At 33.7% G+C, this 18485-nt stretch overlaps 1 protein-coding gene across 2 annotated transcripts in view; it reads right to left on the bottom strand.

The window, feature by feature from the left end:
• LOC106474394 (GTP-binding protein 2-like) overlaps positions 1 to 17846 on the bottom strand; it is a 34373-nt gene extending 16527 nt beyond the window's left edge. The window contains exons 1-5 of one of the 2 annotated variants that reach the window (XM_022402699.1): positions 17305 to 17846; positions 15310 to 15511; positions 13283 to 13473; positions 7726 to 8134; positions 1730 to 1932 (exon numbers count right to left, since the gene is read on the bottom strand). In XM_022402699.1, the coding sequence (XP_022258407.1) occupies positions 1730 to 1932; positions 7726 to 8134; positions 13283 to 13473; positions 15310 to 15502 (996 nt within the window). In that variant the 5' untranslated portion in view covers positions 15503 to 15511; positions 17305 to 17846. The remainder of the gene's footprint in view (positions 1 to 1729; positions 1933 to 7725; positions 8135 to 13282; positions 13474 to 15309; positions 15512 to 17304) is intronic. The other variant, XM_022402700.1, reaches the window with a different exon arrangement.
• Positions 17847 to 18485: the final 639 nt, after the last annotated feature.

Here is an 18485-nt window from a genome sequence, read left to right as displayed (position 1 = left end):
AAAGGATGGATGATATTCACCATCAAGTGCGTTCAAACTTGAAAACATCTGCTGATTCGATGAAGCTATGTTATGATAAGAGATCTTCTGAAGTCAGCTTTGTACCAGGAGACAAGGTATGGTTGTATAATCCCAGGAAGTCTCCTAAGTTGTCTTCTCCATGGGAAGGCCCATATGACATAGTGGATTGTCTCTTAGACGTGACTTTACAAATAAAATGTGGTCGGCGAGGCAAGCCAAAGGTGGTGCATGCTAACAGGCTTTGGCATTATCATGGTCCAAGACATTTCAGTTGGGAGAAGTGAATAATAAGACAAAAGACGCTGCTGAAGACGTGTCACCCGAAAAAGCTACTTTGAGAAGGGAAACAGTGAAGCCCTTCCTGAAGTTACTACCAGTGATGTGACTATTACCAATAATAAGACAATTCCTGATGGAGCAGATGAACCTCACATGAAGCAGAAGCCAACGAGACAGACCAGTACGAAAGAAGATACGTCACGTAAAATTAAGAGGCTTTGTTGAATTTTAATTTTGTGTTTGTAAATTCTGTACATTTAATTAAATTATTGTTAATTATCTATTGGTTTAATTTAAGTGGCTATTGTTCGGGACGAACAATACTAAGGAAGGGGCAGTGTTACGACAGAGGAAGTCACGTGACCTGGTAACAAGTCATGATATTCTCGAAGGATCTTGAATTGTCCTGGCAACTGTAGTCTGTTCCAGGCGCCCTCTTTTTTAGTATATAAGCCCGGCAAGTAAAGCAGAATGGGATAGATAGAGAGATTGAAGATAAAGATAATCCTGAAGGCTTGATTGCCAGACACCCTCTATTTTGTGTATATAAGACTGGCAAGAAGTGACGGCATAGATATTTGCAGGCAGGCAAATACTCACACTGTTACTAGAGATCACATCTCCAACTTTCATCATGGTGAATTACTGTAGATACTCACAGTGTTACTAGAGATCACTTCTCTAACTTTCATCACGGTGAATTAGTGTAGATACTCACACTGTTACTAGAGATCACTTCTCCAACTTTCATCATGGTGAATTACTAATTCACCATGATGAAAGTTAGAGAAGTGATCTCTAGTAACACTGTGAGTATCTACAGAAGTGATCTCTAGTAACACTGTGAGTATCTACAGTTTCACCATGATGAAAGTTAGTTAGAAGTGATCTCTAGTAACACTGTGAGTATCTACAGTCCAACTTTCACTGTTCCTACTCATTCTCAATTCAATCAGAAAGAAATAAGGTCTAACTTCCAAAACAGTCTGAGTTATTGTTTTATTATTTTGTGGCTGTTTTCTAACTATATTTGATGTTTAGAATCCACTTGAACATTTGTGAAAAAAGTTTTACAATTAGTATAAAAATGACCCAAAGGGTCAAATTTCAACTCCATCAGAAGCTTTTGGTAACGAATAACCTATTGTTCTAGAGAATTTGAATTTTTTAGGTCAATTTTAATTTCAAAAAGTTTATTTTAACTAAATTTTTGCTACAAAGTAAAGTTGTCAAAGCTTGAAAACTAGAGGAAATCTAAACCTACTCCCAAATTTTAAATTTCTATTCAAATATATGTAAACACTAACCTTTTCCCTTTTATTCCTATTGAGTGAATAATTTTCTGTCAATCATTAATTACAATAAAGTCCTAACCAATAGCAAAAAATATTAATAATATTCAATGGGCAAAATGTTAATATCAACGCACCTTTTTACATCCCGGACCTTTGAGAAGATCTTCTACTTGATGCCGAGTTTGTTGAAGCATGTATGTGCTAGCCAAGTCCACTTTATTGACCACTACAACAATAGGCACACCCAAGGCCAAAGCAAGTCCTAAGTGCTCTTTTGTTGTTCCTGCAACACCTGTTACTGCACTGACCACCAACAGAGCAAAATGGGGAGAATGTCCTGTCAAATTGATATATCTGGCTAGTTATTACTTAAACCTATCTGTAGCAGTTATATATAACCCTAGTCATAGCTGGCTAATTATCACTTGAACATCTCTCTAGTAGTTACACACATAACTCTGAATAATACTGGTCATAGCTGGCTAATCATTACATAAACCTATCTGCAGTAGTTAGACACATAACTCTGAATAACACTGGTCATATTTGGCTTATCATTACTTGAACTGAGTATGTAGTAGTTATACACATAACTCTGAATAATATTGGTTGTAGCTGGCTAATCATTACATGAATCTATCTGTAGTAGTTACACACATAACTCTGTATAACATTGGCCATAGCTGACTAATCATTACTTGAACCTATCTGTAGTAGTTAGACATATAACTCTGTATAACATTGGCCATAGCTGACTAATCATTACTTGAACCTATCTGTAGTAGTTGAATATATAACTCTTTAAGCTAAGACAAAGGGTAAGTTAGGTTATAACTTTATTAACCTGTTGTAATGATACTATCTCTTATATGTGCTAGAATGGGTGTAAAATTACAACCCTTGTCTTTCATCTGTTACACACATTTTGAACGTTACACATTTTTGCAAATGTATGTCCTTTACATAATTATGGTATTTAAATATACCATGCAGTTCTATTTTATTTTTTACTAGCTGAAGCATCCATCCCCTGAATGGAAGTTATGTAAATTCATGATTAATATAAGTTTATCTTAGGGCATGAAAATTTATAAAAAAATGCAGAAAATGCAAAAACTTTGGTGCAGACCCATCCACACCTTATGAAGTAGTTACATGGACAGGCAAGAGACAGTACTATTGTGTTTATATAGATTTATTTATTATTGCAGCATTTTTTCTAAATTTATTCTTTATTCTGTATACATGGGTTTCACATAACACATGGTCAAGAAATCCATTAACTGCATCTCATTCTAGCTATCTTTATTACCTTGTCATTCTCTAAGAGATAATACTTGCTCTGCTCATGGAAGTTTTGCTATAATACTGCACGTTGTGTAAGGATGTTGACAGTAGTGTACTTCATTGATTTTTCATGCAATATCTTGAGGTTATAGCCTTACCTATATTTGAATGAGTATGGTTGCACTAGTCACATTTGATAAATACAGCTTTCTTTGTAAAGTGAGGAACACTGAATTGACACAATATGTTACATGATCTTGAAAAGTAAGCAGTTTGGAAGAAGATGCAATAAAAGTGACTGTCCCCTGTTTAACAACAAGTACAAACACTTTATTTACAAATCAATATAGATTGTTCATTTTGCGTATTACCTTGTATCAAGTAACCTTCTTTTTCAGACTCAGTTATTCAGAGTTGTTAACATTTCCTTACACTGAAAATGTATTTCTGATATGTACTTACCTCTCTTACCCAAAGCTATCTCAATCCTGGACTGCCCTGCAAGCATTGCTAAAATTTTTTGTTAACAGTGTACCAGTCGTTTATACCCCATCAGTTTCTCACCATTTCAGAACAGGTGCTGATCATGTGACTCTACTCCACCAACCATACTGCACCCTCTATACTAGCACTGCTAGCTCACTCCACTATTGTAGAGTAATCCTCACTTTTGAGAATTGGCAGGTAAAAACCAGAAAGATTGGCATATCAATGTAGAGGAAGGGTGGGAAGTGGGTGAGAGGAGGTAAGTACCTATTGGAAATACATTTTCAGTGTAAGAAAATGTTAACTTCCAAAATGGTCTTACCTCCTATCACCCAAAGCTAGAATCCCACAGTGCAAAGGTGGATGGGCCAGTAAAGGTGCATTGATATCCAATCAAGTGGAGAGTGACTACAATGAAAGAACAGGTGTGAACAAATATGAAAAGCAAACACACCTGTGGGGTATAGAACTACTTCTGGAACAGGTATGCTGGAACAGGAAGAAAGAGAGGGCACAACTGAATTGGCAGGCACCAATGCATTCAGAAAAGAGATGTACAAATCAGTGGACAAATGCTACAGAACCATGACTTGAAACAGCACAGCATTAACAAACATGGAAAGTCTAGTGTGAAAGCAACAGCAGGCTTTTATAAGCATGTACCAAAGTTAGTGCCTTGGGTTACATTAGAATATGTAAAGTATGGGAAGCACCATGGATATGTAGGATGAAGAAAAAAATTACAGACATGAGTGTGATCTTGAAGGTTTTTATAACCAGCCTGTTACCAGACATGTCATACTTTGTCCACATATGTAGCAGACCGTAGTACCAAACATAGCGATAGTAAGTCATGGTATGGTGCCTGAGAAAACAAAATAACTAAACGTGACTAGGGCTGAAGGACCACGAACTGTATACGACTAGGCAAAGTGTGGTCCACCCGGGCAAAAAAAAACATCCTGTGGAAGTGCCTTGCATAAGCTTGTGATATCAACAAGTGTGGTCTGCCTGGGCCAAAAAAAATTCATGGGAAGCACCTTGGGATATGAGTATTATGCTAAGTGCAGTCCATCCAGGCAAAAACATCAAGTGAAAGTGCCTTGCCTAAGATACAGAGATTAACAAGTGCAGTCCACCTAGGCAACACCCAGAGAGAAGCACCTTGGATACATATGATAAAACCAAGTGTGGTCCCCTCGGGTAAAAACATCTAGATCCAGAGGAAGTGCCTTGTATAATCATTGTTCGGTAATTTGAAGAATCATGTGTCAGTAGGGATGAGCAGAAATCCCTATCTGCTTTACTCATGAAATTCATGAGTGATATATATATATATATATATACACACACACATATACCACTGGATAAGTGGCCAGTGGTCTTACAGCAACACCCCATCTCAACAATGAGCATTATAAAAGTATACAGAATTAGTGCTAATATAATATTAAGCATACCTGACCAGGCAACCCCCACCACCAGGTGGGATCCTGAAATATAATGTATATCAACTAAATAAGATAAAAAAAGAATATGTCAACTCACCCCAGTCAAATGCAAACAGTCATGTAGAACTGCCACAGGAGGAAGATGATACATGCCCAAGAAAGACACAGTTAGGCCATGCAAATAATGTGAGACTTACCAGCCTGAACAATCTCCTCCAAAGGACAGCAGATTCGAGAAGCTAAAGATATAGTGAGATGATGAATGTGGTTCAAAGAAACATTATGTAAATGGTGAGCTTCCATGAACAAGTCAGAATATGCCCATCGTATGAGTTGACAAAACCAACCAGTGAGTGTAATAGGTGATAGATCACAGGAAAAAAAAGAATTCCATTGAAAATGGTATGAGTGTAAGCCATGGCAAATGGAACAAAGTCTGAAGGAAGACCAATGCCTCTTGCACACAGACAAGGAGGAAGTTTGAAAGGCACGGGCAAGGAAAGATACTACACTAGGGGTGAGTCCTTAAGCTGAGACATGGAACTGGACAAAAGCCACACATGCAGATGAAGTTTGGTGACACCAGAATGAACCATGTCAGATCAAGGTTGATGAAGAAGAGTCTCGGAAAGAGGTATGAGAAGGGGATATCAATCCAGCAAGGGCCAGAGCAAATGGAATTATGCCTGAGTGGGCCAATATGAAGCAATGAGCAGGACATGACAAGGAATGGTTTGGAGAAGAGAAAGACTCTGGAGAGAAGTCTGATCGGAGGGTAGGTATACAAGTGAAGACCCTCCAAACCTAACTGTATCTACTCCAAGAGCTGAAGGATGTAGAACCAGAGACAAAAAGAAAGGAATTTTGGCATTCCAGTGAGTGGCAAACACATATATATGTAGTGTTCCCAGTTGAGAACACACCCACCAAAATACCCGTAGAAGAAGGGGAGAACTTAGTTTGGTCGAGATTCATAATGCTAGGAGCTTGACACATCAACATCGTCATGTAGTGGCCATGGGCCCAATAAAGAAGAACCAACATCTGAAAACATAGAGGTCTGGACTTGGTTCCTCCTTGTTTGGTAATATAGCTGACAACAGTGGAATAGTCCAAATGAACCATAACCACCCACTACCTCAGGAGTGGGAGGAAATGATACAGAGCTCAACAAACTGCCAAAAGTTCCAGGATGTTGAAATGGAGAGTAGCCTCCTTAACAGACCATCAACCAGAAATCTCTTGGGAATCAAGGAAAGCTCTCTAACCCACCAAGAAAGCATCAGTAAACAGATAAGACCCTGGACAAGGTGGAGTAATGGGAACCCTCACCATGGTTAGTTCCCTGTTGGGACCACCAAGCAAGGTGGCCATGATCCTGTTGGGAAGGGGAATGGATGGTCCAAGGAATCATAGTAGAAGTTCTATTGGTTGAGAAGCATCCACTGAATGGAATGCATGTGAGATCAACCCAAGGAAATGAGAGCTTCCAAGAAAGCCTACATCCCCAAAAGAGAGAGAGAGAACCCCTCACACAGTGAGAAAAGGAGAAAGTAGGGTTACTGATGCTGCCCGATCCATATCCCTGAGCCAAAGTGGAGAATGGAAGAAAAACCCCTAATGGAATAAGAGATTGAGTGAACCAAAGGATTAAAGTAGCAATAATGATCATTTTTCTAACCACTGAAGTTATTTACCAAAAATTCAGAAAATACATGCATGACAGATTGTTGCACTACCATTTTGACAGAATCTTTAAGTATAAAATGGAAAATAATCAGAATTGACATTCAGGTAATGTCTAAAGGAATCAATGTACTTAATCCTCACCTCTAGAATGTTTCTTACACCATCACATGACTCTAGCAATTTGCATTCTCAAAACAACACAAGCAGTGTCAAAAAACCTAATGTGTTTTTTTTTCTCTATTTTTACTGTGCTATCACTATAGAAAATGGTAAAAAGTGATTATTAAACAACAAACATTTCTTGTCATTTAATATCCAAAGTTTATGATCTAAATGTGACTGAAGTCACGCTTTCTTAATTGCATCTGTGATAAATGATTTTCATATCTGTTGTTGTAATGCCTTCATGAGGTATGGTAGTAGAAAATCAAATCCTGACCACAAGCCTGGTCAAATGGAATAAGTCTGACATCTTTTGCACTTTAAAAGCCTGTAAAACATTGTTCTCTTGATCTATCACCAGCAGTCAATAAGACAATTTTGATAGTGACAATTGTATCCCTGTATATCAATAAACAGCCAGACAGAAAAACAGTCTTTTATAACGACACTTCTGCAATGTCCATCCCCATTAAAGGCTTGCTCTTACCCATTGTCTTGAAAACTAACCATGATATGTTTAATGTTATCATATACACTATATATATATATATATATGATAACATTAAACATATCATGGTTAGTTCTCAAGACAAGAGAGAGAAATTATCTAACACTTCATTAAATCATTATATTTTTGATTTGAAGGTAAATGGAATGTTCTATGAAGATGCAAGGAGTCCTCATAAAGTGACCAGTAAGTATACAATATTGTGTTATACAATGTAAAAAAGAAGATAGATAGAAGATTACCATTACATAATCAATGCTGAAATCTTAATATTTTAAGGTTTATCAATATTTTTATTAAGTACTTTGTAACTTTTGTATTTCTGATGTTATCAAACAGCATTCAGTGTTGCACAATATGTGGCATATTCAGATCAGACCAAATTAAATAAGCAACATTTTTAAAAATGATCAAACCAAACACTTTTAATTAATTGTTCATACTTTATGTGTGAACTAATTCAGTAAAAATAAGAATGAAAAAGTAATTAAGGAAAGTGTGATAACAAACTAGTAAGTTAAAAACCTATATAATCTACTGATATTACCTGTGAGTCCACATACAGTTACTCTCATGTACTTCTGATGTCCTGCCAAGTCAATAAAAGTGATAAGCTTAGTTGCATGGTCATAAATGTCTTCAGCTGTATAAAAAGTGTTGTAGGTAAGAGGACAGCCACTTGAACTGAATCCTAGAATTTCACAGCTTATACTGGAGGTACGTCCTGTCCGTACCTCATGTAAATGTCGAAATACATTTAAACGGGCACTGCCATGACCATTGTCCATATCACCTTGAGTAAGTACACCCAATAGTGTGCTTTTTCCAACATCTGTGTTACCCAGGACAGCAACCCTAATTTCTATGCTTTGTTGATCATCAGGAACTTTTCTAATCAGCACCTGTCCATGAAAAGGTCTATTTGATTGGTTGTCACTTACATCATTTTCTTTTTTCTGTAAGTTACAACAGTAACTGAATTCTTTCAACCAATAATAAATATGTATATGCTTACTTACAACAAAACATATATTATATATATACATATATAAACACTTCAAGCCAGAGGCACACTTATAAGGGGGAGGGGGCTATGAGAGAGTTGTAACCATACTATGAAATCTTAACCCCAGAAGAAAAATATATATATATTATTTTTAAAATGTGTGTCTGTCCATGTTTTGCCATTTATGGAAGGAAAGCTTAAATAGTAAAATCCATGTTTTTCCCTGAAATATATATAAAGTATCCCTCATGGCAAAAATATTGTTTGGTAGCACTTCCCTTAACTATACCAAAATGTGTGCATTTTTCTTTTCTACTACCTATTGGTAAAGCTATATTTCTGTACCTTTGTTTAGAAGTACAAATAAAATAACATACTCGTTATAAATACCACAGTTCAACTATTTACATAATTATAAGTCCATTAAAAAAGACTGCTTCAGACTAACTGAGACAAAATTGTATTTTATAAGTTGTTTGGATATTTTTACTCAGTATAGCTTGAGGCCTCATTGGCACTGAATATAACAGATACAGCGTGATTGATATGTTATTATATACGCTTCTTTACTTTCACTCTGAGGTTCTTATTAGTAATTACTAATGAAGTCTTCTCCTGTTGATGCTGTTGTCATTTGACCTTCTACAAGATCAAGAAAAACTCCCTAGTTTGCCAATTCTTCTGAATATGAATGGTTGTTTCAAGAAAATAGTACATGACATAAAAAAATAATAATATAGTATTGATAAAACTCTTACCCCAATTTTGATGTGTTGAGATATGTATAACATTGATAAAAATTACACTTAACCAACTTATTACAGTTCACATTGACAAAGTTGTTGTTCAAGCATTTTGCTATTATAAATCAACCACTTAAAAGAGCTGGTATTGGTTATAAGGTCTTGTTGATACTGTATATGGCTGATATAATGTAGTTAACATATTATTATTCACTATCCTTTACTTTTACTCAGAAGTTATTATTCACAGTTACACTATAAAGTGAACCCACATTTGATTGTTGCCCAAAGAAAAGGAACTAGATCTAACTAGTCAAATACTTGATTTTAGAATTAGAAACTTAATATACTAATTTTGCCAATTTATGAAATTAAAACAAGCAGATATATATAATAATAATAATAATTTCAATTATTTTTTGTTTTATATAATAATGATTTTGAAATATTTACTTTTAATATACATTTAAAAACATATTTGAATTTAAGATATAATTTCACAGCTGGTCAGTTGGTGTGTTTATTAATGTAAATTGAAATATCTGGCAAAAGTCATTTGAAATGATATCTTAAACAATAGATAGATCAAATTTTACTAAATTGCATGAATTTTAAAACAGATACAATTTTAGGACTCTTTATACGCTATCCCATTTGTTTCAATAGTTTGAGGATGGAACAGGATGTTAAAAGATTTTGTGGATTGCATGGCTCAATTTATATTTATATTTTTTGTAGGAAAAGACTACGATCGACAATTAAGACCTATTATTAATAAAGTACCATTTCAAGTTCCATACCAAGTACTAATGTTATTTTGTAAGCATTGTTATATAATAGCCTCTATCTGACAGAGGGTGTTTTATCAACTGGTACCACTCTCACTATGATACCAATAACTATTGATATCAACTGGTACCACTCGTGCCCATAATGCACTCACTCTACAGCATTTTTCATTTTACACTTTTTGAGATCCAGATCTTCCACAAAGGGTAATTGTTCCTAGTTCCCACCCACTATACTGCACCATCCTGGATTCACCACTAAACATAAAGTGTAACCCCTCCCAAATTGTTTTCCTGTGTACGTGCCTGTTTCAGATTGTAGATATATATATAAGCTAAACTTTCATTTTATGAATAATTAAGACTACTATAATTAAAACAGTTCATAATATATATAACACCTCATACTGAACAATACTAAAGTTAGGATAATGTTTACAGTGAATATCATCAAGAATTTTGTACACATTAATTACTTTAATCAGTTTAAACCTACATTTAATCTGACTGGAAAACAAACTTCAATGTATTAACTAACCTCCTGTCCTCAATGCCAAAACATCAGTCATACTAATATACTTTGTGAAAAAACATTAAGTTATCCTTACCAGAAGCTAATCTTGTCTACAAAACAAAAGAAAAATTAAATCTTGATTACACTAGTAAGTTTACTCTTGTCAAAATGAAAAAACATGTTACACTTAACATATTTAATGGCACACTAATTACAACTTTATAAATTGTTCCAAGTCCACATAAGCAAAAAGGTCATAAGTATTTTTGGATGCCAGAAACTGATCCATAAGTGTACACTGTACTTCAAACATTTTGCCAGCAGTTTTCAACCTGTGTAACAGCTGACAAAACTTAATGTTCCTATGTAACACTATGCAAATTATATCAAAAAATAACTCGTATGAATTAGTGGTATTTAGAATACCATTATGGAAAAAGTAATGTTACGTCTCTGTTCGTTAGTTAACTTTCCGTAACTTCGTTCCGACGAAACTTTAGCGACACAAGTCCTTTCTTAAATAAAACTGGTTTATTCTTTCTGAATATAACTTTGTGATACACTTAATTTCAACAGTCGCACTATAACAAACGCTATAACAATGAACGTCTCATGTGCTCAACTTCAACAATACTCAGTTCAATTACACACTCTCTGACTGCAGTTCAATTACTCATCAACTCCCCGTCGCTTCGTGGCCGGTCTTATATATACCAGACTACACTATATCTAGAAGAATCACGAGATTTAAGGAAAAGACGTGAATGTTCGAGAATGACATGGTGTGATACTAATCACGTGACCTCACTGACGCAACAGTAAGTTAGTCTTACAATCTTCCTATGTACCACCAGTTTAACCATTGACTTATGTGATGCGGGGAACTCATAAACCTTGTAAATAACAAAATATCTTCAAATGGATAATTGATAATTATTTCATCAACATTGTACATTACAATGTTTTTTTTCTGTCCCCCCACCCCTACCATGACTAGATAAAGAATGTAACAAATGGCTTATATAAATAGTGTTCTGACCACTACTCTGTTTGTTGTATCCCAGCTGGCCTGAAGATCTCTGGATTAAGCAAAATGCATCATCAGCAAAGGATATGATGAATATAGTAATTAGAATAATGTTATTATACACCTATCTAATTCTTGGAAATCCATAAGGAATTAGATAAAGAATGTAGTGTTTAAGAAACATAATAAGCCTAATACTAAAGTATAATTATAATCATGCTTCATCAGCTAGTAAAAGGCATTCACACTATAACAAGATGTTTAGTTAGCTACACTCAGTATCAGGTTTATCTAGTTCTGACAAGCAAAGGAAGACAGAGCTGAGTATAAAAATTGGGGTACAAGCATTCTTTACATACGTGCTACACATATTAAGCCATACTGATGTGGTATCAAGGAAGGCTTTCTGCCTGTCACCTCCAAATTATTTGAATGATTCAGACCAATCTTGGTATGCTAACTTAGTAGTCCAAAAGCAAACCAAATTCATATTAAACTTTCCAATATACTGTCAAGCAAAAATATTTTATAGCTAACCCATATATTGCTACTCCAGTAACTACTGTAAATAGTTAAGTTTGAACAAAACTCACATCACAACAAAATTCTACAAGTCAAAGATTGTAAATCAAATATTCAGCATTTTGGCTTGTTCCCCATAATAACCAAAATATGCAATAATAAAATATTTAGCTACAATGTGGAGAATAAAGATATTGCTACTGTCTAACCTTCTCACTCTTTTCTAACTCACACCATTTAATTTCCAGCTTATATTAAAGTTAAAATAAGCACTTTAGCCTGAATTAAAAAAGTATTTGATAATTAAAATATTTTTAGGATATTTCTTACTTCTGTTGAAGTAAAATTCAAGATTATTATTAAATTCAATGCATTAAATGTACCAACTTCAGACAGCAAAAATCTTGACCCCATCTCAACTGTGAAATGGGCTACTTTCAACAAGAAATGATGCAACTGCTTTGCCATTTCTGCCACGTTTCTCGACTCAACTTCTACACTTCCTTACTTCTGATCCACTTTCTCTACCTTACAACAATTTTTTGGAGAATGAATGCTACTGAAAATACTCACAGAGGTTTTGCTCATAATTAGCAAATTTGTGCATTTTCCATGTTTTCAAGAAAAAAAAGAGATGAAAGAGTGCAGTCTTCTTAAAACAACCTGTAAAATTTTTAAGGTAGGATATTTAAAGTGCATTACAAGAGCTTCAAAAAGAAACCCATTATGTACTGAGAGTTCTCTTTTACTTGTAGACTTCCACTGGATCTGTCAGGGCAAAGCTGAGTATGCAGTTTGCCTCTCAAAAAAATTAGTCAAATTGCACATCTACTTAATTTTTAGTTATAATCTCTGTAGGAGCTTGTTAGATCAGAAGTTAATATTAAATACCTGATTAGAAACTAATCACAGAACAAAAAAGTGAATAATCCATTCATAAGAATAAAGAGTTGTTTGTCTCAATCTTGAGCCTGCCAGTTTAATTTGTAAATATCAGTTCAAAACAACAGTGTGCTGAGAGTTCTTGGTTTAAGTCCTAACCAAGGAAAATTTCTTGTTTTCATAATATTTACCATGGTGTCTAACTAGTAGTTGCTAGTTTATCAGATAGGAAATAGAAAAATAACTTTCTGTTTGTTTGACTCAAAAGAAGGCTTTGTGTTCTTGTTGGCTAGAAGATAGCAACTATTTTAAGCTTCACATTACTGGGGAGTATTGTGTTCATAATTCACATACAAAAGTCAGGTTATGTTATGTGTTCTAATCTAAAAATATGAGGTTCGGAATGGAGGGGTGCTACTATGACAGTCAGAGTGGAGAAGCACTCTTTTAGGTAATGAAGCTTTTCTTCACTTAGCAAGTTGAAAAGGATATAGTTCAAGTCACAGTCAGGAAACATTTCTTGGCCTTCCTTACAATGATCTGCTGCTTTTCTGTGTATTGTATTTTTTATATTTCCTGCAAGCTAGGTAAGATGTGATACAAGAATGAAAATTGTGAATACCTCTGTAACTTTTCTAGGAGTTAGGTCACTTTCACCGGTGATCATTTGTTCCCGTAGAATGTTAATGCTTGCCCCCAGTTTATCAGCCATAAGATACAGAGTCTTCATTGAAGCATCCATCTCCAATTCACATAGACCAACCAATGTACCACCATCATCTACTCCAATCTCATATATTGCTTCACCTTGTCCTAGTTAAGATGATTAATTTTATAAATGCATAACAAATCACACAACTATTTAAAACATATAGATATATTTCTGTTTAAATGAACCATCTGTGCATTACAGAGTAATGACAAGTAAACATATGTCTTACAGGTGTTAAGCCTATTCCATATAGTTTGATAATGAGATTTCATTTTCTCAAGGGGACAAGCATAGTAGTCTTTACAAATAAACATACATATATAAATATACACATAAACAACAACAACAATGTAAAACTCAAAAAACTACATTGCCAGGTAATATTTTTTTTTTTCAAATCCTCATTATCATTTCAATACAAAATTTTAGATAAAATTTTTACTTTAGAAATTTCAGAATAGTTAAAATAATTTGTGTGTAAGGAAGTTTTGTCTTTGAAACTGAAAACAAAAAGTGACTACACGGTTTTTATCATATAAAAATAAAACCTTTAAGAAACTTATATATGCATTTAAACTTGTAACTGATTGTAGAACTTAAAAAAGTCATAGTCTCACATCTTATTGAAACTTAGTAAAATAAGATTATTTTTCACTATGGTTTCAGAAAAAAAGTTGTCAAATTCAGAGCTGTGACTAAAGACTTGCAATTCTCTTTCCAGTTTACTTATCAGTATAAAGTGTTGAACTGTTGGAGAGTGTTCAAAAAAGGAGATATCAGATGATTCCAGGTTTAGAGGGACTACCATATAGGGCTGAAATCTTAACACACTTTTACTGGAGAGAAGAAGAACTCAGGAAGAAATGACTCAGGTGTTTAAAATTGTTAATCCAGTCATAACTCAAGTTAAAGTAGTATTACTTTTCTAATAAAGTCAGTGGCCTATAGAATAGTGTTCCTTTAGATTTGATAAAAGCTACAACATTGAAAGAGTTTATCTGAACGTGCATGGGGTTGGTCCAATGGTATTAGAGAAGGAATGTTTACTATAATTCCAAATTTATGAAATGTTGAAAGCTTTTAGTTAACAGTACAAGTCTGTTGTGCACAGAAAATCAGATGTGTTACTAAAGTATTTTTACTAAAGATATGCCTGTGAAATGCTGAAGTCAGTTGGACTCAGACTCTGACAAATAAAAGTGCAAGGTAATGCTCATGTGAAGAATATAAATATTTCTATAGATCATACAGTCTGCCAATTGTATTTGCATAACCTCTGCAACCTCATTAATGCATATTTAAAATTTTTCTGTAGATTGTGTCTGGTATTTTCTCTGCTCTAACATGAACTGTTGTAACATCAGCAATGCAGAGTAACACAAAAGTTGATAACTCTGACATTAAATTTGTAATACCATGTTGAATGACACTCTACACAAGATTAGGACATACACACTTTAACCCCCACCCATGCACACAGGATTAAGAGAAGATTGAATGAATATTCTAGAGATAAGATTTGTATATATGAAAAGGTGTTTCTATATGTGGTTTGGAAAAAATGATAGAGAAAATAAGATTACCTAAGTAGGCTAATTGGCTTCTTGTTATCCCTTGGAAATGAAATAAAGTGAAATGCTGACATTAATGTGGCATGTACTAATGGAACTGTTAATTTCAAGCATTCTAATAACTACCTTTTACAACAAGTTAGTTTTGACTAGGTAACATACAAAGAGGCAAATTAACAAACTAATTTAATATAACAGGTGAATATGATTGAAGTACTTGGCTAATGTATAATATTCAAATTACAGATACACACATATTTTGTTTATAATGATATAAACATAATCTTCTTAAAATGTATAAAATGAAATCACCAGAACACAGCACTGTGTATGAAACACCCAATGGATAAAATATAGTAGTTTCACCTTCTCGTAATCTCCATTTCATCTGTGTAACCAAGTGCTCTAAACGACTTTGGGAAGGATTAATAAGCTTCAATTTGTACTCTACATTACCCTCTGCTGCTTCAGGTGGTAAACTATCAGGTATTGGATCGCTAGCTAAAGGAGACTCCAAGTCTTGGTTAGAGGGGCCAGAAAGGCCTACGAAAGACTCCATGAAAAAACCCTGTAAAACATCATTGTGAAACTAGCTCAAAAAGGAAAAACTGTTGAATATAAAAAGTAATCACAAAACTAGTAAAACATTACCACATAAAATTTAAAATTGTAAAAAAAAAGAGCTGCTTTCTTCTACATTTTAAGTAAATAACTTAACTACTATTACTCAAATGTAAACATCAGTTAATTTTTTAAGACTTGCCATACGAGCCAGCCCAGTATCTTTTAGTACTGAGTCTAGGATAGTAAACAGAGGGTTCATTCAAGAAACTCATGATTTCGGGTTATTTCAACAGATCTTGATGAATGAAGCTCAGTACAACTTCTAAAATAAGAAAACTAAATATCACTGAAAATATGACATCACATCATTTTACCTTACATTTACAAATGAACTTCTCAGTGTTGGCTCTCATGGTCTTGGACCAGGTCATGGGTCCAGTGATCTTGACCTCAAAAAATAGTGGCTCATGTGGCAGGTGTTAAATATGAACATAAATAAATAAATAAAATCATAAAGGGAAATCTAGTTCAGTAGATAAAGCTTCTGTGGAAAAAATCATTATGCCATGTCCTGTTTCTTTTTGATTTTGAATTTCTATATATGGAACAGACCATTTCTCACTGAATTAAGAATGTATAGAATGTATAGTGTGTTTTGCAACTTTGTTCAAATTTAAGATGCCTTCATAACAGGTATTTAACTTGAATATACTTTGCAAGCATGCTAGAATCCGTGATAAAACAAAGTAAGTACTAAAAGCATCCAATACTTCATGATTAACTTACTTAACCAGAAATATTTGAAGGTAAAAGTATATCAAAGCATTCCAATTATTGTAAGTTTTTTAGGCTGCTCCAGAAAATCTTCTCAATATTACAGCTCATACTTAGTCGGTTATGTCTCAACACAAAATTTAAGTTCATATTGAAGATTTCTTTAATTTTTAATGACATCATGTATAGTATATTAATATATGTAGATTTTAATGTTGAATTTGACAATGCATGCAACATTTTATGCCAGTAAGTATAATGAAATGTCACAATACGACTACAGCTTTAACATTTTGTTTGCAACAGATCCATTGAGGTTTCCAACAGTACCTTATCTGTTGTAGGCCAATGTTGACAAGATCATTTCTATATATTCTCATAAGCAAAATACATCATCAACATTGGCCTACTATTAACACATTGCTGTTGGAATACTATCAACAGACAAAATAAAATTAATAAGTCTTATTGTAACAGTCACTGCATGTCAAATATATGAATGAGATACAGTGTGAAAATTGTAATAATCATAGCAGAGGACATAATTATAACTAACTGTGTATATAGTAAGAAATGATGGTATAAACATTTTCCATTTAAAGGTGTAGGAAATAATAAAATATATTATGTTATTGTAGCACACAATCTTCCAAGATCATGAGACTAAGAGGAATGCTATAAATTAGCTCTAGGACCAGAAAATTATTTAAGGGCAAGTTTCAAGCAATGAAACCTCAACTATAATTATATTAAGTGTCTTATAACAATTTTTCCAGTAAAATTGGCAGCTACAATAAAATAAAGTGGGGAAAAACTATAAGTAAAAAATTATAAAAGTACAACTTATGTGTTTTTTCTCTTGGGAAGAAACACTGCCCTTTTTACCAGCAGTAATTTATTTTAGTTGAAGGAGTAATACCTCATGTTCTAGATACAATAAGCCATTATAAAACTTAAGAATTTTACTACTTATAAATCCAATTAAGTAGAGCCAAAAAAATGACACAATACAAGATCACTTACCTTAGATTCGAAGAACTTAGTGGATCCACACAACTTTATACACTTTTGCAAAATTCAAATTTGGTTTATACAATTATAAATATATTTAATAAATTTTAAAAGAAAGGTCAACGCGTTAAAATTACTTAATCATAGTAATTAATTATAAATATAACATGGCCATACGTTTTTAGGTGCCATAAATTGACATATACATTTGTAACTTACGTTACTGACATTACACTTGATAACTTATACATTATGTACGACTTTCGCATTATTTGAAATACAACTAAGTTTTGTAGGCACATAACTATATAAAACCTGAAAAACGAATTTTGCTGAGATAACAAAGTCGTAACTAAAATAAGTCTTGTCTTTCTCTGTCCTTAGTCTTTTATTTTGATTTGAATATCCAATGGTGTTAAATTAATATTACACAAAACAATAGACTCTAAACCAAAATTTGTATTTTGTGCATTATTGGACGGTATAGTTTGAATAACGCAACTTCTAAACAGATTGCATCAGGTGAGTTCAAACAGTTGCACCTTCTTCGAGCGAACTTGCATCATGCTGATTACTAATCGAGGCATTATTACCATAGTATCTGTTTCGGTTTACTTTTTTGTAACAATATACGCCCTCTAGTAACTTTCGATAACGAACAATTTAATAAATGCTCGTGACACACCCAGCTGATTGACTGAACGGTTACTTAGGTATTCAGTATTTTGTGTCTCAATAATAATAGTGACAAAAATAATAGTAAATCGATATAACTACCACAGCTAAACAAAATAGTTTTGAATATATTGTTTCGTTTAAAGTGTAAAATAATAATAACTACTAGTCTTAAAATTGTTTTACCTTTTTTTCAATTAAAAAAGGGGGATGGTAGAGCTTGTTAATAAGTTGTAAAGCTAATATAAGATTTATAGATTTATTGATTACAAGTAGAAAGAGGAAATTGTCTATTTATACAATTCAATAGTTATGCCTCACTTGTGTACAGTTTTGGTCTACTTTTCGGAGTAAGTATATTAAATTATTGGGAAAAGGGTCAGAGGATAAATTGTTGGTTATTTCTTCAGCAAAAAGTTACACAATGAGCTATCTCTTCTCCATTCACCGCAGGAATACGAAACCCGGATAATTGTAAATCCGGAAACTTAGCGCTGACCTTCCTGGGGACTTTTTCA

The sequence above is a fragment of the Limulus polyphemus genome, unplaced genomic scaffold (assembly GCF_000517525.1).
Source record: "Limulus polyphemus unplaced genomic scaffold, Limulus_polyphemus-2.1.2 Scaffold7165, whole genome shotgun sequence".
Lineage (NCBI taxonomy): Eukaryota > Metazoa > Arthropoda > Merostomata > Xiphosura > Limulidae > Limulus > Limulus polyphemus.
Note: the sequence above shows the minus strand (reverse complement) of the source record. Positions and strands in the feature narration are given on the sequence as shown.